Source organism: Xenia sp. Carnegie-2017, unplaced genomic scaffold (assembly GCF_021976095.1).
Source record: "Xenia sp. Carnegie-2017 unplaced genomic scaffold, XeniaSp_v1 HiC_scaffold_6, whole genome shotgun sequence".
Classification (NCBI taxonomy): Eukaryota; Metazoa; Cnidaria; class Anthozoa; order Malacalcyonacea; family Xeniidae; genus Xenia; species Xenia sp. Carnegie-2017.
This window is the reverse complement of record NW_025813526.1, coordinates 4301798-4326362: the sequence shown is the minus strand read 5'-3', so window position 1 is coordinate 4326362 and position 24565 is coordinate 4301798. Positions and strand designations below refer to the sequence as shown.

At 27.8% G+C, this 24565-nt stretch overlaps 1 protein-coding gene and 14 non-coding genes across 15 annotated transcripts; all 15 read left to right on the top strand.

Moving 5' to 3' along the window:
• The first annotated feature begins 200 nt into the window (after positions 1-200).
• Trnaq-uug lies at positions 201-272 on the top strand. Its single transcript has one exon. It is a non-coding gene; the product is annotated as a tRNA-Gln (tRNA).
• A 531-nt stretch (positions 273-803) lies between these two features.
• Positions 804-875, top strand: Trnaq-cug. Its single transcript has one exon. It is a non-coding gene; the product is annotated as a tRNA-Gln (tRNA).
• Positions 876-7756: 6881 nt separating this feature from the next.
• Positions 7757-8822, top strand: LOC124456929. Its single transcript, XM_047007233.1, has 3 exons — positions 7757-8051; positions 8326-8516; positions 8610-8822. The coding sequence occupies exons 1-3, from the start codon at positions 7880-7882 to the stop codon at positions 8820-8822; spliced, it is 576 nt and encodes a 191-aa protein (XP_046863189.1). The 5' UTR covers positions 7757-7879.
• Positions 8823-11309: 2487 nt separating this feature from the next.
• On the top strand, positions 11310-11380 carry Trnaq-cug. Its single transcript has one exon. It is a non-coding gene; the product is annotated as a tRNA-Gln (tRNA).
• Positions 11381-12893: 1513 nt separating this feature from the next.
• Trnaq-cug lies at positions 12894-12964 on the top strand. The gene has a single exon. It is a non-coding gene; the product is annotated as a tRNA-Gln (tRNA).
• A 526-nt stretch (positions 12965-13490) lies between these two features.
• Positions 13491-13561, top strand: Trnaq-cug. Its single transcript has one exon. It is a non-coding gene; the product is annotated as a tRNA-Gln (tRNA).
• A 532-nt stretch (positions 13562-14093) lies between these two features.
• Positions 14094-14165, top strand: Trnaq-uug. The gene has a single exon. It is a non-coding gene; the product is annotated as a tRNA-Gln (tRNA).
• A 917-nt stretch (positions 14166-15082) lies between these two features.
• Trnaq-cug lies at positions 15083-15154 on the top strand. Its single transcript has one exon. It is a non-coding gene; the product is annotated as a tRNA-Gln (tRNA).
• Positions 15155-16044: 890 nt separating this feature from the next.
• Positions 16045-16116, top strand: Trnaq-cug. The gene has a single exon. It is a non-coding gene; the product is annotated as a tRNA-Gln (tRNA).
• Positions 16117-16649: 533 nt separating this feature from the next.
• Positions 16650-16721, top strand: Trnaq-uug. The gene has a single exon. It is a non-coding gene; the product is annotated as a tRNA-Gln (tRNA).
• A 920-nt stretch (positions 16722-17641) lies between these two features.
• Trnaq-cug lies at positions 17642-17713 on the top strand. The gene has a single exon. It is a non-coding gene; the product is annotated as a tRNA-Gln (tRNA).
• Positions 17714-18596: 883 nt separating this feature from the next.
• Trnaq-uug lies at positions 18597-18668 on the top strand. The gene has a single exon. It is a non-coding gene; the product is annotated as a tRNA-Gln (tRNA).
• A 535-nt stretch (positions 18669-19203) lies between these two features.
• Trnaq-uug lies at positions 19204-19275 on the top strand. Its single transcript has one exon. It is a non-coding gene; the product is annotated as a tRNA-Gln (tRNA).
• A 919-nt stretch (positions 19276-20194) lies between these two features.
• Positions 20195-20266, top strand: Trnaq-cug. Its single transcript has one exon. It is a non-coding gene; the product is annotated as a tRNA-Gln (tRNA).
• Positions 20267-21524: 1258 nt separating this feature from the next.
• Positions 21525-21596, top strand: Trnah-aug. The gene has a single exon. It is a non-coding gene; the product is annotated as a tRNA-His (tRNA).
• The last annotated feature ends 2969 nt before the right edge of the window (positions 21597-24565 follow it).

Below are 24565 nucleotides of genomic sequence, written 5' to 3'. Positions count from 1 at the left end.
TATATAAATTTTTTAAAAAAGAAAAATTTGTCAACAACGAATAGTTAATTTTTACAAAAAAAACGAACAAAATAATCTAAAATTACTTTATATTTATCTAATAATATAAGATGACATCAAAACCCAACAAAAGGCAATCAAAGTCAAAGTCTTTAGAAATAAAAAATTTCATTAATAAAATTTAACTGAAGCTTCTGTAAGGCTCTGTAGTGTAATGGTAAGCACTTTGGACTTTGAATCCAAGAATCTGAGTTCAAATCTCGGCAGAACCATATGTAATAAAGAAGAACTAAAATAACTGATTTAAAATTTCACCTTTTTCACATTTTTAGAATGAGTGTCCTAATACAGAGAATCTTTTGGGTAATTGTATTGTTAGTTTCTGTAGCAATAAAGCCATTCAGGAAACAAGTGTTATATTATTGAACTTGGGAAAAACTAAAATGCTTTTTAACATATGTAATAAAATTTTTCAACAAATTTGCAATAGTTAACATCATTTCAGATAACATCATGAAATTTTGAAACATGTTTATTTAAAAAAAAATTAAATTCATTTAATGTGCATTATCAATAGTGATTTTACGCTGTTACAATGCTGTATATATAAATTTTTTTAAAAAAGAAAAATTTGTCAACAATGACTAGTTAATATTACAAAAAAAAACAAACAAATTATCTGAAATTACTCTATATTTATCTAATAATATAAGAGGACATCAAAACCCTAAAAGAAGTAATCAAAGTCAAAGTCTTTAAAAATAAAAAATTTGATTAATAAAATTTAGCTGAAGCTCCTGTAAGGCTCTGTAGTGTAATGGTAAGCACTTTGGACTCTGAATCCAAGAATCTGAGTTCAAATCTCAGCAGAACCATATGTAATAAAGAAGAACTAAAATAACTGATTTAAAATTTCACCCTTTTCACATTTTTAGAATGAGTGTCCTAATAGAGAGAATCTTTTGAGTAATTGTATTGTTAGTATTTATAGCAAGAAAGCCATTCAGGAAATGAGTGTTATATTACTAAACTAGAAAAAAACGAAAGAGCTTTTTATCTGCTGTAATAAAATTTTTTAAGAAATTTGCAATAGTGAACATCATGATTTCAGATAACATCATGAAGTTTTGAAATATGTTTATTTCAAAAAAATTTGTATTCATTAAATGTGCATTATTAATAGTGCTTTTACACTGTTACAATGCTTTATATATAAGTTTTTTAAAAAAGAAAAATTTGTCAACAACGAATAGTTAATTTTTACAAAAAAAAACGAACAAAATAATCTAAAATTACTTTATATTTATCTAATAATATAAGATGACATCAAAACCCTAAAAAAGGTAATCAAAGTCAAAGTCTTTAGAAATAAAAAATTTGATTAATAAAATTTAACCGAAGCTTCTGTAAGGCTCTGTAGTGTAATGGTTAGCACTTTCGACTTTGAATCCAAGAATCTGAGTTCAAATCTCAGCAGAACCATATGTAATAAAGAACTAAAATAACTGACTTAAAATTTCACCTTTTTCACATTTTTAGAATGAGTGTCCTAATAGAGAGAAATTTTGAGTAATTGTATTGTTACTTTTGTAGCAATAAAGCCATTTAGGAAACAAGTGTTATATTAAAAAACTTGGAAAAAACTAAAATGCTTTTTATCATCTGTAATATAATTTTTCAACAAATTTGCAATAGTTAACATCATGATTTCAGATAACATCATGAAATTTTGAAACATGTTTATTTAAAAAAAATTAAATTCATTTAATGTTCATTATCAATAGTGATTTTAAGCGGTTACAATGCTTTATAAATAAATTTTTTTAAAAAAGAAAAATTCGTCAACAATGAATAGTTAATTTAAAAAAAAATAATAATAATCTGAAATTACTCTATATTTATCTAATAATATAAGAGGACATCAAAGCCGTAAAGGAGGTAATCAAAGTCAGAGTCTATAGAAATAAAATATTTGATTAATAAAATTTAACTGAAGCTTCTGTAAGGCTGTGTAGTGTAGTGGTAAGCACTTTGACTCTGAATCCAAGAATCTGAGTTCAAATCTCAGAAGAACCATATGTAATAAAGAAGAACTAAAATAACTGATTTAAAATTTCACCCTTTTCACATTTTTAGAATGAGTGTCCTAATAGAGAGAATCTTTTGAGTAATTGTATTGTTAGTAATAATAGCAAGAAAGCCATTCAGGAAACGAGTGTTATATTACTAAACTAGAAAAAAACGAAAGAGCTTTTTATCAGCTGTAATAAAATTTTTTAAGAAATTTGCAATAGTGAACATCATGATTTCAGATAACATCATGAAGTTTTGAAATATGTTTATTTCAAAAAAAAATTGTATTCATTAAATGTGCATTATTAATAATTCTTTTACACTGTTACAATGCCTTATATATAAATTTTTTAAAAAAGAAAAATTTGTCAACAACGAATAGTTAATTTTTACAAAAAAAACGAACAAAATAATCTAAAATTACTTTATATTTATCTAATAATATAAGATGACATCAAAACCCAACAAAAGGCAATCAAAGTCAAAGTCTTTAGAAATAAAAAATTTCATTAATAAAATTTAACTGAAGCTTCTGTAAGGCTCTGTAGTGTAACGCATTTCACCACATCCAATCACATTAATCCACCCACTAATCCAATTAGACGCTCTAAATGTCTCCAAGCTAAAAGCACGTGTAAATAAATATGCTCATTCTGATGAAGGCTCGAAGCAACGAGTCGAAAGCTCAATAAAAATCACTTAAAATCAGGAGAAACTTTTATCTTTTATGTATATATATATTGTAGAGTCACCACAGGATATATATATATATATATATAGATATATATACATATAGGAAGTTTATAATTTATGATTTTCCGTATAAAACAGTGCTCGATGCCCGAGAGCAGAGCGTAAATATGTGTAGTGGTGTAGAGAAAAATCACAAAACTACAGATTCATCCCAACAAGCCTGTTTCGTGATTGCTCACTCTTCAGGGGATTTAATGAATAAAATACTTAAATGCTTAAAATATATATACAAGATGACGGAAGTTAGTGTATTAATCAAGGTGTATAGTTTCAAGTTAGATGACGGAAGATAGTGTATTAATCAAGGTGTATAGTTTCAAGTTAGATGACGGAAGTTAGAGTATTAATTAAGGTGTATGGTTACAAATTACATAGGAGTGTTTTGGATCTATGGCGACAAGAGGAAACAAGTTCGTTGCGTTTATTGAGGGATAATTTGGATGGTTGGTAGAGGATGAAGAATTTTTCTTTAAGGCAAAGGTCGCATCTTTTACTGGTGCTGTTGTATGGTTTGCTGTGTGTGATGATGTTCCATGAGATGTCGTGGTCGATATTGCTGTCTTTAAGGGTCCAAATGTGCTTACTGAGCTCGGTCGAGTTTCGTAGTTTTTTGTGGCGGAAAGAGGCAGTGTGATTTCTATGTCTAGTCTTAAATTCGTTTTCTGTAAGTCCAATGTACGTCTCAGTTGTGTTATTGTCTTTGCGTTTTACAATAGCTTGGTAAACAACGGATGACTGCAGGCAGTTTCCGTTAAGTGGGCAGTTTTGTTTTTGTCGGCAGTTGCATGTTTTGTAAGTGTCTTTTTGTTCGCGGTGTTGTCGTTAGTTTTGTCTGATGTTCTCAGTATATGTTTGTTATGGTTGTTGATTATTTGTTCGATATTGTTCATGCAGCTGTAGCTGAGTTTGATGGTGTTACGGTTGAATATTTTCCTGAGTTTATGGTCTATGGGGAAGTGTTTGTCGATTAATGAAAGGAATTTGTGGCCAATGTTCGTGTAGACGTTTTTGCTGAATGGAGGGTTGTACCAAAGTATATTTTGTCGAAGTCTGTTTTTCCGTTTGGTAGTAGCGTCTGAGTCGAATTTTAGTGTGTATCGGTATCCGTTTTCGTCGAGTGCTTTTTGGTATGGTGCAGTTATTTGGCCAAATGATGCTTTGTCGGATGATAGTGAAGATAGACGTTTGTTGATGGCGTCGGGTATGTTCTTCGTTATGGTTGGTGGATGGTTGCTTTCGCTGTGGACGTATTGCAGAGAAGTGTTGGGTTTTGTGTGAGGGCGATATGAAAAATTGTTAAGATTGAAGGTGATGTCAAGAAAGTCGATGATTTTTTTGTTTGGTTCGATAGTTATGCGTAGTCCATTGTTGTTGAATATCCGACATATTTCCTTTTTAATGTTCTCTGTTTCTCGTGGTGTGGTGTTTGAAATGGCAAGTCCGTCGTCTCGATAAAGTCCTATGTCTGTTGTGGTGTTTTGTAGTTGAGAAAGGAGGTAGCTTCCTACGAGTTCGCATGTCTCAGCTCCGTCGAAGCTACCCATTGTGACGTCGAATGTTGAGTTATATTTCTTTTGCCAGGGTTGTTGGTTGTGTATAAGGAATGAATTCTTAGTGTGTATAATGATGTTTTTTTCGGCATTTGTGATGTTGTCGTAGGTTGAGGCAAAATCCAGTGCTTTGTTTAGTAGGTCTTGATTAATGGATGGATAAAAGTCTACGATGTCGAAGGATATGAAGGTGACGTTTTTTTTGTGTTTGATAGATTTGAACCACTGGATCACAGATGATGAGTTTTTCCATTGGTTGTATGAGGTTGTTTTTATGATGTTGTTGTTAATTCTGTCGAGTATTTTCTTGCTAATTTTACCAACTTCAGATTTTGTTGGGTTGATAAGTCGGCAGGCTGGTTTGTACGTAAAGTTTGGTTTATGGTCTTTGAGTGTTATGAATGCATTTTTATGGGCAGTGGCTTCTACTCTGTCAGATATACCCAGTCGTGATGTGATATTTTTGTTTTGTCGGCAGCGATTAGTAGCTTCGTTTCGTGTTTCATGGTAGTGGTGTGGTCTTTCATTTTGTTAAGGAATGTGCTGTTCACGTCTTTAAACTTTATCGATTGTATCATTTTCGTCATGTCTTTCTCGAAATCTTTTAGGTCGTCGATCGGTGGAGGGTTTTTACTACTCTTGAAGCAGGGGCGGATCTAGGATTTTTCAAACATCAGTCATAAAACGTCGAAGGCGCTCCGCACCTGGGGGGGTCTGAGGCATTCTCCCCTGAGAAATTTTGAATTTCAGAGTCTTGAAAATGCCATTTTCAGCATTTTAGAGCAATACAAAATGTATTTTGTGGGCATCGTTTTTGCGTAAAAACAACACATTTTTCTTACGTTTTTTTTCAAAAAAAAAATAAAGTGAACAATACTTGAATGTTTTGCCAAATATTTAGGCTCATTATCATGCCAAATATATGGCTCATTAGCATGTCTAGGAACGTAAGATTTATTTTACAATAACGCTATTCAAAAACAGATATATTCTTTAAAATTTCTACCAAGTTGTCAGGCATAGACCCCCCTAGAGACCCCCATTCAAACCTCTATGTAATAAGTTAAGTTAGAAATTTAGTACTACAAGTGACAGTTCATAGATATAGAAAAGCTCAGACTTCAAACCATGCAAGTTTATTGTAACTCTTTACCCATCTCCACATCAGTGCCAGCAAATTCACCCTTTGAGAAAAACTCAAAATTTTTTTCTGCCAAAGATTAAGCAAAAATTATCAGAGTGAAAATTTGCAGTTAAGGTTAGCTTAATGCCATAAATGTTTATTAGGCATTTCACTAGACTATTATCTTCTGCAAGGTGTGCTATATAGCAATCACTAGTAGCATTGTATTATCAAATACAAACAGAATGTAACCAACATGTCTTTAATTATATAATTACATGAATGTTAAAAATGGTTTATGTGTCATGCTTACTGGTTGTGATAAATATCTTTTCATATGATCAAAGCTTGTTTAAATGTAAATCTAAAATAATTTAGTTTAGAAATTATAATGATCATCAGAAAAATTACCTAGTGATCATGAAAAATACTTTGCTGTCTTGCCAAATTTCAAGGTTTATCTGCATACATAGGAAGACATTTTTACTTTATAGAAAATGCTTTTCATACATCAATAGCCCTTTGGAATTTATGGCAACAATCTGGTATGAGCCGTAGATTAACACACCTTTACATCTCTACATGAGGTGTTCAGTTAGAAAAGGGGACAATATGTGACATGGGACAACATTTCATGTATGTGAAATACTCAGGTTTAATACCATTCCAGTCAAATTGTCAAAATAAAAAAGCTTCATGGATCATAAGACTCAAAATCACAGGTTATAGTAAACAGCTTCTCATGTAATCAATGTTAGTTTTCTCAAATCTTAAACAATATGTAGTATAACTGTCCAATGATTGAATGATCAATGATCATAAACTGAAAAGCCACAAACATTTGTTTATGATAAAGTAAATAATAGTATGGCACCTTATGGCTACAGATTTTTTTGTCCATTGAAATATATTTGCAGAAATGTAGGATTTCGCTGCCATATAACGCCACGATTCCCCAAGCATTAAAGAAATCATAGCTAAAAGTCCTTCGGCAACAACAATTTTAGAAGCATCAATCTGCTTACCATACGCCATATTAACATAAATTGCATCACACACTCGCATAAATTGACTTTGATATATTGCATTCATGCATACACTTCACTTGTCTTTTACTTACGATTTTCGATGTAAATTTCTGCTGATAAAACTCAAAACAATGTTGGCTTTCTTTTGAACATCAATGACTGAAATGTCGCTCGCGAGATCGTCTTTGCCAAGCATTTACAATTCATCCATAAATTTTTCACCCTCTTGAAAAAATTCCCAGTTTGGAAAGCAGCATTCATGTCAATATATGAATTTGTAAAAGATTTCCATAAATTCCATCTGATTGTAGTTTAGTTTCTATCATGCTTCAGAAAATTACTATGAACGATCAAACATTTAATTCAGACATTGAGCTTGACTATGTTAGTTCAGTTGGCTATCAGTCGAAATCGGTCAAACCAATCACAGTAAGACAAAAATTCAAATGAACCAATTGTAAGATAGCAATTGGACTCCTTATAGGTCCGGCCACCCTATTATCGGTCGAGATTATTCCAGACTGTCCACTGATCTGGCCATTGACCAATAAAATAGCGTTTCTGGCGTTCATAGACTCCTTTATAAGTCGAACCAGTCAAGCCACCCCGCTTATCAGTCGGTTTTTCCAGGTCAATTAAAATTCAACTGATCTGGTTACCAAGGAGATATTCATCGCATTAGTCATTAGTTTTCAATAATAAATAAAGCTGGATTTTTATTACGAAGTAAATGCGATAATAAAGTAAGAATAATTAATGAATTTTTAATTAATATGAATAGGTAATTTTTGAATTTCAAACATCAGTCGCGCGACGGATTTGACATACTCTAGATCCGCCCCTGTCTTGAAGCCATAGGTATCTTTATAATCGGTGGTAGTATTCGGGTTAAGGAAGAAGTAAGCTTTCCAGCGCATATTACGAAGGAAGGTCTCAGATTTTTCAATAAGTCGTTGTAAGTATTCATTCGGTGATGGTAGAGGAATGTTCTTGATGCTGTAGTTGAAGTTGAATTTCTCCATTGCGGATTATCGTAGAGTGCTCAACAAAAATTTATCTTGGAGCGTAATAGGAAGTTTATAATTTATGATTTTCCGTATAAAACAGTGCTCGATGCCCGAGAGCAGAGCGTGTAAAGCCTGTGACACACGACGTGGTCTCTGAGACTTTGTTTCGAGACCTGGTCTCCGACACAAAGTTTCGCAATGTGTCATCTAGGTTTCGGACACTTTTTGTTTCGGAGATTTTTTGAGATTAGGTCTCCGAAATAGAAACGTGTTCTAATTCCAGAGACAAGTCTCCGGGACAAAAAACTTTCGGCCAATTAAATATCACAATTAAAGTCACGTGGTATGAGACAGAAAAACAAGATGGCGGTCGAATGGACAAGGGATAAAGTTGAACGTTTGGCAGAGTTGTGGGAGGCTAAACCAGTATTGTATAATACAACGCTCCCTGACTATCATGATAGAGTGGCTAGGAGGAATGCAATTGCGGAGATAGCGAATGCTTTAGAAATGAGTGGTGAGTAAGCATTTTTTACTGAATTCAGATTGATAAGTATACCGAATCCCATTACGTTGTAATACTTATGAAGTAAAAATTTATGTGCATTTAAATGACGATAATAAAGAATAGGGCTGATTTCTATTGTTATAAACGATTTTCCAACTATTGCAGAATGACAATTTATTTCAACATGTTTCAGGCTTTCAGCAGTCAGCCACTGTTTTATTACATTCAGTTTTTCAGCCTGTTTGAAAGGGAAAATATGTCTCATGTATTTTCCGCTTTATAGCAATGGATGTTTCTTGCAAAATCAAAAACCTTAGAAGTCAGTTCTGCAAAGAAATTGCCAAAGGCACCAAACCCAAAAGTGGTTCTGCCACAGATGATGTCACACCAAAGTCCAAATGGCAATATTTGACACTGCTTTTGTTTTTAAAAGATCATGTGGAATGTAGATCATCTCGCTGCAATCTTGATAAAGTATGTTGTCTTGTTTGAGAACTTAGTTTGAGCTAATGCAACATGTATGTTTAGGGTTTACTTTGAAGTAATTTATTTTTCTCTTTTATATAGGAGAGATCAAGTAAAAATAGCAACACTAGCAACTCTACTTTTCTTGAAGAAGAGCAAGAACAAAAAGATGATAACAATGAACTAGATCAAAATGTTTCAACCACATCTTCCACAAAGCGCCCAATTAATGTCTCAGACAAGGAATCAAGAGCCACAAAAGCACTGAGTTCAAATCTAAGCAAAATCATATGTAATAAAGAAGAACTAAAATAACTGATTTAAAATTTCACCTTTTTCACATTTTTAGAATGAGTGTCCTAATAGAGAGAATCTTTTGAGTAAACGTATTGTTAGTTTTTGTAGCAATAAAGCCATTCAGGAAACAAGTGCTATATTACTAAACTAGATAAAAACAAAAGAGCTTTTTATCAGCTGTAATAAATTTTTTTAAGAAATTTGCAATAGTTAACATAATGATTTCAGATAACATCATGAAGTTTTGAAATATGTTTATTGTAAAAAACCTTGTATTCATTAAATGTGCATTATCAATCGAGCTTTTACACTGTTCCAATGCTTTATATTTAAATTTTTAAAAAAAGAAAAATTCATCTACTATGAATAGTTAATTTTACAAAAAAAACAAACAAAATAATCTACAATAACTGATTTAAAGTTTCACCTTTTTCACATTTTTAGAATGAGTGTCCTAATAGAGAGAATCTTTTAAGTATTTGTATTGTTAGTATTTATACCAATAAAGCAATTCAGGAAAAGGGTGTTATATTACTAAACTAGAAAAAAATGAAAGTGCTTTTCCTCAGCTGTAATAAAATTTTTTAAGAAATTTGCAATAGTGAACATCATGATTTCAGATAACATCATGAAGTTTTGAAATATGTTTATTTTAAAAAAAATTGTATTCATTAAATGTGCATTATTAATAGTGCTTTTACGCTGTTACAATGCTTTACATATAAATTTTTTCAAAAAGAAAAATTCGTCAACAACGAATAGTTCATATTACAAAAAAAAACAAACAAAATAATCTGAAATTACTCTATATTTATCTAATAATATAAGAGGACATCAAAACCCTAAAAGAGGTAATCAAAGTCAAAGTCTTTAGAAATAAAAAATTTGATTAATAAAATTTAACTGAAGCTTCTGTAAGGCTCTGTAGTGTAATGGTAAGCACTTTGGACTCTGAATCCAAGAATCTGAGTTCAAATCTAAGCAGAACCATATGTAATAAAGAAGAACTAAACTAACTGATTTAAAATTTCACCCTTTTCACATTTTTAGAATGAGTGTCCTAATAGAGAGAATCTTATGAGTAATTGTATTGTTAGTATTTGTAGCAAGAAAGCCATTCAGGAAACAAGTGTTATATTACTAAACTAGAAAAAAACGAAAGTGCTTTTCCTCAGCTGTAATAAAATTTTTTAAGAAATTTGCAATAGTCAACATCATGATTTCAGATAACATAATGAAGTTTTGAAGTATGTTTATTTAAAAAAAATTGTATTCATTAAATGGCATTATCAATTGTGCTTTTACGCTGTTACAATGCTTTATATATAAATTTTTAAAAGAAGAAAAATTTGTCAACAACGAATAGTTAATTTTTACAAAACAAACGAACAAAATAATCTAAAATTACTTTATATTTATCTAATAATATAAGATGACATGAAAACCCTAAAAAAGGTAATCAAAGTCTTTAGAAATAAAAAATTTGATTAATAAAATTCAACTGAAGCATCTGTAAGGCACTGTAGTGTAATGGTAAGCACTTTCGACTTTGAATCCAAGAATCTGAGTTCAAATCTAAGCAGAATCATATGTAATAAAGAAGAACTAAAATAACTGATTTAAAATTTCACCTTTTTCACATTTTTAGAATGAGTGTCCTAATAGAGAGAATCTTTTGAGTAAACGTATTGTTAGTTTTTGTAGCAATAAAGCCATTCAGGAAACAAGTGCTATATTACTAAACTAGATAAAAACAAAAGAGCTTTTTATCAGCTGTAATAAATTTTTTTAAGAAATTTGCAATAGTTAACATAATGATTTCAGATAACATCATGAAGTTTTGAAATATGTTTATTGTAAAAAAACTTGTATTCATTAAATGTGCATTATCAATCGAGCTTTTACACTGTTCCAATGCTTTATATTTAAATTTTTAAAAAAAGAAAAATTCATCTACTATGAATAGTTAATTTTTACAAAAAAAAACAAACAAAATAATCTACAATAACTGATTTAAAGTTTCACCTTTTTCACATTTTTAGAATGAGTGTCCTAATAGAGAGAATCTTTTAAGTATTTGTATTGTTAGTATTTATACCAATAAAGCAATTCAGGAAAAGGGTGTTATATTACTAAACTAGAAAAAAACGAAAGTGCTTTTCTTCAGCTGTAATAAAATTTTTTAAGAAATTTGCAATAGTGAACATCATGATTTCAGATAACATCATGAAGTTTTGAAATATGTTTATTTTAAAAAAAATTGTATTCATTAAATGTGCATTATTAATAGTGCTTTTACGCTGTTACAATGCTTTACATATAAATTTTTTAAAAAAGAAAAATTTGTCAACAATGAATAGTTAATTTAAAAAATAATAATCTGAAATTACTCTATATTTATCTAATAATATAAGAGGACATCAAAATCCTTAAAGAGGTAATCAAAGTCAAAGTCTTTAGACATAAAAAATCTGATTAATAAAATTTAGCTGAAGTTTGTGTAACGCTCTGTAGTGTAATGGTAAGCACTTTGGACTCTGAATCCAAGAATCTGAGTTCAAATCTCAGCAGAACCATATGTAATAAAGAAGAACTAAAATAACTGAATTAAAATTTCACCCTTTTCACATTTTTAGAATGAGTGTCCTAATAGAGAGAATCTTATGAGTAATTGTATTGTTAGTATTTATAGCAAGAAAGCCATTCAGGAAACAAGTGTTATATTACTAAACTAGAAAAAAACGAAAGTGCTTTTCCTCAGCTGTAATAAAATTTTTTAAGAAATTTGCAATAGTCAACATCATGATTTTAGATAAGATAATGAAGTTTTGAAATATGTTTATTTAAAAAAAATTGTATTCATTAAATGGCATTATCAATCGTGCTTTTACGCTGTTACAATGCTTTATATATAAATTTTTAAAAAGAAGAAAAATTTGTCAACAACGAATGGTTAATTTTTACAAAAAAAACGAACAAAATAATCTAAAATTACTTTATATTTATCTAATAATATAAGATGACTTAAAAACCCAAAAAAAGGTAATCAAAGTCAAAGTCTTTAGAAATAAAAAATTTGATTAATAAAATTTAACTGAAGCTTCTGTAAGGCTCTGTAGTGTAATGGTAAGCACTTTCGACTTTGAATCCAAGAATCTGAGTTCAAATCTAAGCAGAATCATGTAATAAAGAAGAACTAAAATAACTGATTTAAAATTTCACCTTTTTCACATTTTTAGAATGAGTGTCCTAATAGAGAGAATCTTTTGAGTAAACGTATTGTTAGTTTTTGTAGCAATAAAGCCATTCAGGAAACAAGTGCTATATTACTAAACTAGATAAAAACAAAAGAGCTTTTTATCAGCTGTAATAAATTTTTTTAAGAAATTTGCAATAGTTAACATAATGATTTCAGATAACATCATGAAGTTTTGAAATATGTTTATTGTAAAAAACCTTGTATTCATTAAATGTGCATTATCAATCGAGCTTTTACACTGTTCCAATGCTTTATATTTAAATTTTTAAAAAAAGAAAAATTCATCTACTATGAATAGTTAATTTTACAAAAAAACAAACAAAATAATCTACAATAACTGATTTAAAGTTTCACCTTTTCACATTTTTAGAATGAGTGTCCTAATAGAGAGAATCTTTTAAGTATTTGTATTGTTAGTATTTATACCAATAAAGCAATTCAGGAAAAGGGTGTTATATTACTAAACTAGAAAAAAACGAAAGTGCTTTTCTTCAGCTGTAATAAAATTTTTTAAGAAATTTGCAATAGTGAACATCATGATTTCAGATAACATCATGAAGTTTTGAAATATGTTTATTTTAAAAAATTGTATTCATTAAATGTGCATTATTAATAGTGCTTTTAGCTGTTACAATGCTTTACATATAAATTTTTAAAAAAAAAAAATTGTCAACAATGAATAGTTAATTTAAAAATAATAATAATCTGAAATTACTCTATATTTATCTAATAATATAAGAGGACATCAAAATCCTTAAAGAGGTAATCAAAGTCAAAGTCTTTAGACATAAAAAATCTGATTAATAAAATTTAGCTGAAGTTTGTGTAACGCTCTGTAGTGTAATGGTAAGCACTTTGGACTCTGAATCCAAGAATCTGAGTTCAAATCTCAGCAGAACCATATGTAATAAAGAAGAACTAAAATAACTGAATTAAAATTTCACCCTTTTCACATTTTTAGAATGAGTGTCCTAATAGAGAGAATCTTATGAGTAATTGTATTGTTAGTATTTATAGCAAGAAAGCCATTCAGGAAACAAGTGTTATATTACTAAACTAGAAAAAAACGAAAGTGCTTTTCTTCAGCTGTAATAAAATTTTTTAAGAAATTTGCAATAGTGAACATCATGATTTCAGATAACATCATGAAGTTTTGAAATATGTTTATTTTAAAAAAAATTGTATTCATTAAATGTGCATTATTAATAGTGCTTTTACGCTGTTACAATGCTTTACATATAAATTTTTTAAAAAAGAAAAATTTGTCAACAATGAATAGTTAATTTAAAAAATAATAATAATCTGAAATTACTCTATATTTATCTAATAATATAAGAGGACATCAAAATTCTTAAAGAGGTAATCAAAGTCAAAGTCTTTAGACATAAAAAATCTGATTAATAAAATTTAGCTGAAGTTTGTGTAACGCTCTGTAGTGTAATGGTAAGCACTTTGGACTCTGAATCCAAGAATCTGAGTTCAAATCTCAGCAGAACCATATGTAATAAAGAAGAACTAAAATAACTGAATTAAAATTTCACCCTTTTCACATTTTAGAATGAGTGTCCTAATAGAGAGAATCTTATGAGTAATTGTATTGTTAGTATTTATAGCAAGAAAGCCATTCAGGAAACAAGTGTTATATTACTAAACTAGAAAAAAACGAAAGTGCTTTTCCTCAGCTGTAATAAAATTTTTTAAGAAATTTGCAATAGTCAACATCATGATTTTAGATAAGATAATGAAGTTTTGAAATATGTTTATTTAAAAAAAATTGTATTCATTAAATGGCATTATCAATCGTGCTTTTACGCTGTTACAATGCTTTATATATAAATTTTTAAAAAGAAGAAAAATTTGTCAACAACGAATGGTTAATTTTTACAAAAAAAACGAACAAAATAATCTAAAATTACTTTATATTTATCTAATAATATAAGATGACTTAAAAACCCAAAAAAAGGTAATCAAAGTCAAAGTCTTTAGAAATAAAAAATTTGATTAATAAAATTTAACTGAAGCTTCTGTAAGGCTCTGTAGTGTAATGGTTAGCACTTTGGACTTTGAATCCAAGAATCTGAGTTCAAATCTCAGCAGAACCATATGTAATAAAGAACTAAAATAACTGATTTAAAATTTCACCTTTTTCACATTTTTAGAATGAGTGTCCTAATAGAGAGAAATTTTGAGTAATTGTATTGTTACTTTTGTAGCAATAAAGCCATTTAGGAAACAAGTGTTATATAAAAACTTGGAAAAACTAAAATGCTTTTATCATCTGTAATATAATTTTTCAACAAATTTGCAATAGTTAACATCATGATTTCAGATAACATCATGAAGTTTTGAAATATGCATATTTTAAAAAACCTTGAATTCATTAAATGTGCATTATCAATCGTGCTTTTACACTGCTCCAATGCTTTATATTTCAATTTTTAAAAAAAAGAAAAATTCGTCTAGAACGAATAGTTAATTTTTACAAGAAAAAAAACAACAAACAAAGTAATCTACAATAACTGATTTAAAATTTCACCTTTTTCACATTTTTAGAATGTGAGTCCTAATAGACAGGATCTTTTGAGTAATTGTATTGTTAGTTTTTATAGCAATAAAGTCATTCAGGAAACAAGTGTTATATTATTGAACTTGGGAAAAACTAAAATGCTTTTTAACATATGTAATAAAATTTTTCAACAAATTTGCAATAGTTAACATCATGATTTCAGATAACATCATGAAATTTTGAAACATGTTTATTAAAAAAAAAATTAAATTTATTTAATGTGCATTATCAATAGTGATTTTAAGCTGTTACAATGCTTTATATAAAATTTTTTTTTAAAAAAAAAATTTGTCAACAATGAATAGTTAATTTAAAAAAAAATAATAATAATCTGAAATTACTCTATATTTATCTAATAATATAAGAGGACATCAAAACCCTAAGAGGTAATCAAAGTCAAAGTCTTTAGAAATAAATAATTTGATTAATAAAATTTAACTGAAGCTTCTGTAAGGCTCTGTAGTGTAATGGTAAGCACTTTGGACTCTGAATCCAAGAATCTGAGTTCAAATCTCAGCAGAACCATATGTAATAAAGAAGAACTAAAACAACTGATTTAAAATTTCACCCTTTTCACATTTTTAGAATGAGTGTCCTAATAGAGAGAATCTTTTGAGTAATTGTATTGTTAGTATTTATAGCAAGAAAGCCATTCAGGAAACGAGTGTTATATTACTAAACTAGAAAAAAACGAAAGAGCTTTTTATCTGCTGTAATAAAATTTTTTAAGAAATTTGCAATAGTTAACACCATGATTTTAGATAACATCATGAAGTTTTGAAATATGTTTATTTTAAGAAACCTTGTATTCATTAAATGTGCATTATCAATAGTGCTTTTACACTGTTCCAATGCTTTATATTTAAATTTTTAAAAAAAAGAAAAATTCGTCTACAACGAATAGTTAATTTTTAGAAAAAAAAACAAATAAAATAATCTACAATAACTGATTTAAAATTTCACCTTTTTCACATTTTTAGAATGAGTGTCCTAATAGAGAGAAATTTTGAGTAATTGTATTGTTAGTTTTGTAGCAATAAAGCCATTCAGGAAACACGTGTTATATTACTAAACTTGGAAAAAACTAAAATGCTTTTTATCATCTGTAATAAAATTTTTCAACAAATTTGCAATAGTTAACATCATGATTTTAGATAACATCATGAAATTTTGAAACATGTTTATTTAAAATTAGTGATTTTACGCTGTTACAATGCTTTATATATAAATTTTTTAAAAAAAGAAAAATTCGTCAACAATGAATAGTTAATTTTAAAAAAAAAATAATAATCTGAAATTACTCTATATTTATCTAATAATATAAGAGGACATCAAAACCCTAAAAGAGGTAATCAAAGTCAAAGTCTTTAGAAATAGAAAATTTGATTAATAAAATTTTACTGAAGCTTCTGTAAGGCTCTGTAGTGTAATGGTAAGCACTTTGGACTCTGAATCCAAGAATCTGAGTTCAAATCTCAGCAGAACCATATGTAATAAAGAAGAACTAAAATAACTGATTTAAAATTTCACCCTTTTCACATTTTTAGAATGAGTGTCCTAATAGAGAGAATCTTATGAGTAATTGTATTGTCAGTATTTATAGCAAGAAAGCCATTCAGGAAACAAGTGTTATATTACTAAACTAGAAAAAAACGAAAGTGCTTTTCCTCAGCTGTAATAAAATTTTTTAAGAAATTTGCAATAGTCAACATCATGATTTCAGATAAGATAATGAAGTTTTGAAATATGTTTATTTAAAAAAAATTGTATTCATTAAATGGCATTATCAATCGTGCTTTTACGCTGTTACAATGGTTTATATATAAATTTTTAAAAAGAAGAAAAATTTGTTAACAACGAATAGTTAATTTTTACAAAAAAAACGAACAAAATAATCTAAAATTACTTTATATTTATCTAATAATATAAGATGACATCAAAACCCAAAAAAAGGTAATCAAAGTCAAAGTCTTTAGAAATAAAAAATTTGATTAATAAAATTTAACTGAAGCTTCTGTAAGGCTCTGTAGTGTAATGGTTAGCACTTTGGACTTTGAATCCAAGAATCTGAGTTCAAATCTCAGCAGAACCATATGTAATAAAGAACTAAAATAACTGATTTAAAATTTCACCTTTTTCACATTTTTAGAATGAGTGTCCTAATAGAGAGAAATTTTGAGTAATTGTATTGTTACTTTTGTAGCAATAAAGCCATTTAGGAAACAAGTGTTATATTAAAAAACTTGGAAAAAACTAAAATGCTTTTTATCATCTGTAATATAATTTTTCAACAAATTTGCAATAGTTAACATCATGATTTCAGATAACATCATGAAGTTTTGAAATATGCATATTTTAAAAAACCTTGAATTCATTAAATGTGCATTATCAATCGTGCTTTTACACGGCTCCAATGCTTTATATTTCAATTTTTAAAAAAAAGAAAAATTCGTCTAGAACGAATAGTTAATTTTTACAAGAAAAAAAAAACAAACAAAATAATCTACAATAACTGATTTAAAATTTCACCTTTTTCACATTTTTAGAATGTGAGTCCTAATAGACAGGATCTTTTGAGTAATTGTATTGTTAGTTTTTATAGCAATAAAGTCATTCAGGAAACAAGTGTTATATTATTGAACTTGGGAAAAACTAAAATGCTTTTTAACATATGTAATAAAATTTTTCAACAAATTTGCAATAGTTAACATCATGATTTCAGATAACATCATGAAATTTTGAAACATGTTTATTAAAAAAAAAATTAAATTCATTTAATGTGCATTATCAATAGTGATTTTAAGCTGTTACAATGCTTTATATAAAATTTTTTTTAAAAAAAAAAATTTGTCAACAATGAATAGTTAATTTAAAAAAAAATAATAATAATCTGAAATTACTCTATATTTATCTAATAATATAAGAGGACATCAAAACCCTAAGAGGTAATCAAAGTCAAAGTCTTTAGAAATAAATAATTTGATTAATAAAATTTAACTGAAGCTTCTGTAAGGCTCTGTAGTGTAATGGTAAGCACTTTGGACTCTGAATCCAAGAATCTGAGTTCAAATCTCAGCAGAACCATATGTAATAAAGAAGAACTAAAATAACTGATTTAAAATTTCACCCTTTTCACATTTTTAGAATGAGTGTCCTAATAGAGAGAATCTTTTGAGTAATTGTATTGTTAGTATTTATAGCAAGAAAGCCATTCAGGAAACGAGTGTTATATTACTAAACTAGAAAAAAACGAAAGAGCTTTTTATCTGCTGTAATAAAATTTTTTAAGAAATTTGCAATAGTTAACACCATGATTTTAGATAACATCATGAAGTTTTGAAATATGTTTATTTTAAGAAACCTTGTATTCATTAAATGTGCATTATCAATAGTGCTTTTACACTGTTCCAATGCTTTATATTTAAATTTTTAAAAAAAAGAAAAATTCGTCTACAACGAATAGTTAATTTTAGAAAAAAACAAATAAAATAATCTACAATAACTGATTTAAAATTTCACCTTTTTCACATTTTTAGAATGAGTGTCCTAATAGAGAGAAATTTTGAGTAATTGTATTGTTAGTTTTGTAGCAATAAAGCCATTCAGGAAACACGTGTTATATTACTAAACTTGGAAAAAACTAAAATGCTTTTTATCATCTGTAAAAAAATTTTTCAACAAATTTGCAATAGTTAACATCATGATTTTAGATAACATCATGAAATTTTGAAACATGTTTATTTAAAATTAGTGATTTTACGCTGTTACAATGCTTTATATATAAATTTTTTAAAAAAAGAAAAATTCGTCAACAATGAATAGTTAATTTAAAAAAATAATAATCTGAAATTACTCTATATTTATCTAATAATATAAGATGACATCAAAACCCAAAAAAAGGTAATCAAAGTCAAAGTCTTTAGAAATAAAAAATTTGATTAATAAAATTTAACTGAAGCTTCTGTAAGGCTCTGTAGTGTAATGGTTAGCACTTTGGACTTTGAATCCAAGAATCTGAGTTCAAATCTCAGCAGAACCATATGTAATAAAGAAGAACTAAAATAACTGATTTAAAATTTCACCCTTTTCACATTTTTAGAATGAATGTCCTAATAGAGAGAATCTTATGAGTAATTGTATTGTTAGTATTTATAGCAAGAAAGCCATTCAGGAAACAAGTGTTATATTACTATAAACTAGAAAAAAACGAAAGTGCTTTTCGTCAGCTGTAATAAAATTTTTTAAGAAATTTGCAATAGTCAAGATCATGATTTCAGATAAGATAATGAAGTTTTGAAATATGTTTATTTAAAAAAAATTGTATTCATTAAATGGCATTATCAATCGTGCTTTTACGCTGTTACAATGGTTTATATATAAATTTTTAAAAAGAAGAAAAATTTGTTAACAACGAATAGTTAATTTTTACAAAAAAAACGAACAAAATAATCTAAAATTACTTTATATTTATCTAATAATATAAGATGACATCAAAACCCAAAAAAAGGTAATCAAAGTCAAAGTCTTTAGAAATAAAAAATTTGATTAATAAAATTTAACTGAAGCTTCTGTAAGGCTCTGTAGTGTAATGGTTAGCACTTTGGACTTTGAATCCAAGAATCTGAGTTCAAATCTCAGCAGAACCATATGTAATAAAGAACTAAAATAACTGATTTAAAATTTCACCTTTTTCACATTTTTAGAATGAGTGTCCTAATAGAGAGAAATTTTGAGTAATTGTATTGTTACTTTTGTAGCAATAAAGCCATTTAGGAAACAAGTGTTATATTAAAAAACTTGGAAAAAACTAAAATGCTTTTTATCATCTGTAATATAATTTTTCAACAAATTTGCAATAGTTAACATCATGATTTCAGATAACATCATGAAGTTTTGAAATATGCATATTTTAAAAAACCTTGAATTCATTAAATGTGCATTATCAATCGTGCTTTTACACTGCTCCAATGCTTTATATTTCAATTTTTAAAAAAAAGAAAAATTCGTCTAGAACGAATAGTTAATTTTTACAAGAAAAAAAAACAAACAAAATAATCTACAATAACTGATTTAAAATTTCACCTTTTTCACATTTTTAGAATGTGAGTCCTAATAGACAGGATCTTTTGAGTAATTGTATTGTTAGTTTTTATAGCAATAAATTCATTCAGGAAACAAGTGTTATATTATTGAACTTGGGAAAAACTAAAATGCATTTTAACATATGTAATAAAATTTTTCAACAAATTTGCAATAGTTAACATCATGATTTCAGATAACATCATGAAATTTTGAAACATTTTTATTAAAAAAAAAATTAAATTCATTTAATGTGCATTATCAATAGTGATTTTAAGCTGTTACAATGCTTTATATATAATTTTTTTTTTAAAAAAAAAATTGTCAACAATGAATAGTTAATTTAAAAAAAAATAATAATAATCTGAAATTACTCTATATTTATCTAATAATATAAGAGGACATCAAAACCCTAAGAGGTAATCAAAGTCAAAGTCTTTAGAAATAAATAATTTGATTAATAAAATTTAACTGAAGCTTCTGTAAGACTCTGTAGTGTAATGGTAAGCACTTTGGACTCTGAATCCAAGAATCTGAGTTCAAATCTCAGCAGAACCATATGTAATAAAGAAGAACTAAAATAACTGATTTAAAATTTCACCCTTTTCACATTTTTAGAATGAGTGTCCTAATAGAGAGAATCTTTTGAGTAATTGTATTGTTAGTAATAATAGCAAGAAAGCCATTCAGGAAACGAGTGTTATATTACTAAACTAGAAAAAAACGAAAGAGCTTTTTATCAGCTGTAATAAAATTTTTTAAGAAATTTGCAATAGTTTACATAATGATTTCATATAACATCATGAAGTTTTGAAATATGTTTATTAAAAACCTTGTATATATGTTATATATGTATACATACATGTATACATGTATACATATAACATGTATACATGTATACATGTATAACATATATACATACATGTATATATGTTACATATATTATGTTATGTATATATGTTATGTTATGTTATGTTATGTATATATGTTATGTTATGTATGTTATGTTATGTATATATGTTACATATGTTATATATGTATACATACATGTATACATGTATACATATAACATGTATACATGTATACATGTATAACATATATACATACATGTATATATGTTATATATATATGTTATATATGTTAAACCTTGTTATATGTTTAAAAAACCTTGTATTCATTAAATGTGCATTATCAATCGTGCTTTTACGCTGTTACAATGCTTTATATTTAAATTTTTTAAAAAAAGAAAAATTTGTGTGCAATGAATAGTTAATTTTTACTAAAAAAAACTAACAAAATAATCTACAATAACTGATTTAAAATTTCACCTTTTTCACATTTTTAGAATGAGTGTCCTAATAGAGAGGATCTTTTGAGTAATTGTATTGTTAGTTTTTATAGCAATAAAGCCATTCAGGAAAGAAGTGTTACATTATTGAACTTGGAAAAAACTAAAATGCTTTTTAACATATGTAATAAAATTTTTGAACAAATTTGCAATAGTTAACATCATTTCAGATAACATCATGAAATTTTGAAACATGTTATTTAAAAAAAAATTAAATTCATTTAATGTGCATTATCAATAGTGATTTTACGCTGTTACAATGCTTTATATATAAATTTTTTAAAAAAAAGAAAAATTCGTCAACAATGAATAGTTAATTTTACAAAATAAACAAACAAAATAATCTGAAATTACTCTATATTTATCTAATAATATAAGAGGACATCAAAACCCTAAAAGAGGTAATCAAAGTCAAAGTCTTTAGAAATAAAAAATTTGATTAATAAAATTTAACTGAAGCTTCTGTAAGGCTCTGTAGTGTAATGGTAAGCACTTTGGACTATGAATCCAAGAACGTGAGTTCAAATCTCAGCAGAATCATTTGTAATAAAGAACTAAAATAACTGATTTAAAATGTCACCTTTTTCACATTTTTAGAATGAGTGTCCCCTAATAGAGAGAAATTTTGAGTAATTGTATTGTTAGTTTTGTAGCAATAAAACCTTTCAGGAAACAAGTGTTATATTACTAAACTTGTAAAAAGCGAAAGTGCTTTTTATCAGCTGTAATAAGATTTTTTAAGAAATTTGCAATAGTTAACACCATGATTTTAGATAACATCATGAAGTTTTGAAATATGTTTATTTTAAGAAACCTTGTATTCATTAAATGTGCATTATCAATAGTGCTTTTACACTGTTCCAATGCTTTATATTTAAATTTTTAAAAAAAGAAAAATTCGTCTACAACGAATAGTTAATTTTTAGAAAAAAAAACAAATAAAATAATCTACAATAACTGATTTAAAATTTCACCTTTTTCACATTTTTAGAATGAGTGTCCTAATAGAGAGAAATTTTGAGTAATTGTATTGTTAGTTTTGTAGCAATAAAGCCATTCAGGAAACAAGTGTTATATTATTAAACTTGGAATAAACTAAAATGCTTTTTAACATATGTAATAAAATTTTTCAACAAATTTGCAATAGTTAACATCATGATTTTAGATAACATCATGAAATTTTGAAACATGTTTATTTAAAAAAAAATTAAATTCATTTAATGTGCATTATCAATAGTGATTTTAAGCTGTTACAATACTTTATACATAAATTGTTAAAAAAAAGAAAAATTCGTCAACAACGAATAGTTAATTTTACAAAAAAAAACAAACAAAATATTCTGAAATTACCCTATATTTATCTTATTTGTCTAATAATATAAGATGACATGAAAACCCTAAAAAAGGTAATCAAAGTCAAAGTCTTTAGAAATAAAAAATTTGATTAATAAAATTTAACTGAAGCAATTGTAAGGCACTGTAGTGTAATGGTAAGCACTTTGGACTTTGAATCCAAAAATGTGAGTTCAAATCTCAGCAGAACCATATGTAATAAAGAACTAATATAACTGATTTAAAATTTCACCTTTTTCACATTTTTAGAATGAGTGTCCTAATAGAGAGAATCTTTTGAGTAATTGTATTGTTAGTATTTATAGCAATAAAGCAATTCAGGAAAAGGGTGTTATATTACTGAACTACAAAAAAACGAAAGTGCTTTTCCTCAGCTGTTTTACATAAGCACCAGTTTTACATTGTATTTCCATGATTGATAGTTACTGCCATTCAGTTTATCAATCCTCGTTATCTCGGTCGCCATTTCGATCTGGATGTATTTCGTTTAAATATTCACCAACAGGACATAAATACACGTTTTATTCAATCATACACGTCCTGGGCCCATAACCTATTAAACATTCACCCACCGAGCAGACGAAAGCGATATATGCTTAAACGTTTAATGAACAAAATACAAAAGTAAAATATATGTGCTTCTACATCTATAAATCAACAATGTCAATGTGTTTATATCACCTCTAAAATAATTAACATAATTAAATTACATCATCACCCAATCAACGACCTGTTAGTAAACTTTACGCGGGAAAGTTATCACTCGTTAACATGATTAAGATGTAAGCAATTCATGCATGTTACATAAGCACTACTGCACACAATAAATGGGTTTTTGAACATATTTCAATCTTAACTGCATAATGTATTAAAGAAGACACTGTCATGTTAAATTTTAAGACATAATTAACTTTCTATCACAACTGTAATATTCATATCTTAGACCATTCTGGTCAAATAAAATTTATGCCTTGATTTAACACATTAAAGCCCAACATCTGGTGATAAAAATTATCAAATAAGGTTCAATAAATGTGCATACAATATTTTAATAAGTTGAATGAATTGGGCACATGGTGAAAAACATACCTTGATCCTAAGAGTAGAATCAATTTTTATCTTATCTTTTGAAAATTTCTTGACAATGCCAGAAAGAGACTCCTTGGTAGTTATGCTTTCTTGCCTTTCCTCAGGTTTTGTAACCTGCGTGTTATCAGATAGAGATGCTTCATTATCTTGAAAATCTGTATCATCATTAATGTTATTACAGAATCCAAATGAAGCATACACTTGATGTGCTGTTGTTTCCTGATTTTGTAGTTCAAGAATATAAGCTATAGCCATTTCGAAATCATTTTCACTGTTATGCAAAGCCTCTTGTATAATTTGATCATTTATTTGTGGAAACATTTCACTTAAAGTACCATAAGTCAAACTGTTTAGTTTTTCACCCCCATGCTGATTATCATGTATTGGTATAGGCGGTGACTTCATTGCTAGCATATCATTACTGTATGTTATTGGCACATTTTCACCATCACTATGGCTTTTGGTTAGTGTTCAACATCCTCAACATTGTTACTGCTATTTACATTATCATTGAAATACTGTTCATCATTCACTAGGATGGGTACTGAGTTATTTTCACGATCACTATGGTTGTTGTTTAACTTGTAAGACTGTTCTTTACTTACTTCAACGTCATCTGTATCATCACTGCTACTGTTATCATCCTTCAAGCATCCTTTTAATTTTGATAGAGAATAGTCAATGTCAGGGCAAAGGAAGAAATTAATTCTGTGATATGGCTTATTACATTCTTCCTTGTATTTATGCAAAACAAAATCTTCCTCACTCTCTTTTAGCTTTGCTACTTTTGATGCATCTGAGTATAGCATCACATACTTCGTCATAGGCTTAATTATATTTTTTGAATGTGCCATATGTTTGTTTAGAGCTGCCTGTAATAAGCTTTCAGCATTAGCAGATATTTGTATGGATAGAACTAAAGATTTCCCACGCTGAATCTTTAATTTTTCACGATCATAAAGCATAATGCCGACATTTATCCAAACAGTTTCATTAAGATCTTCATCAGTGCTTTTTGCCCTTTTTGCTTTCCCTTTGTAGCCACTGCCACTAGTCGATGGTCTGAA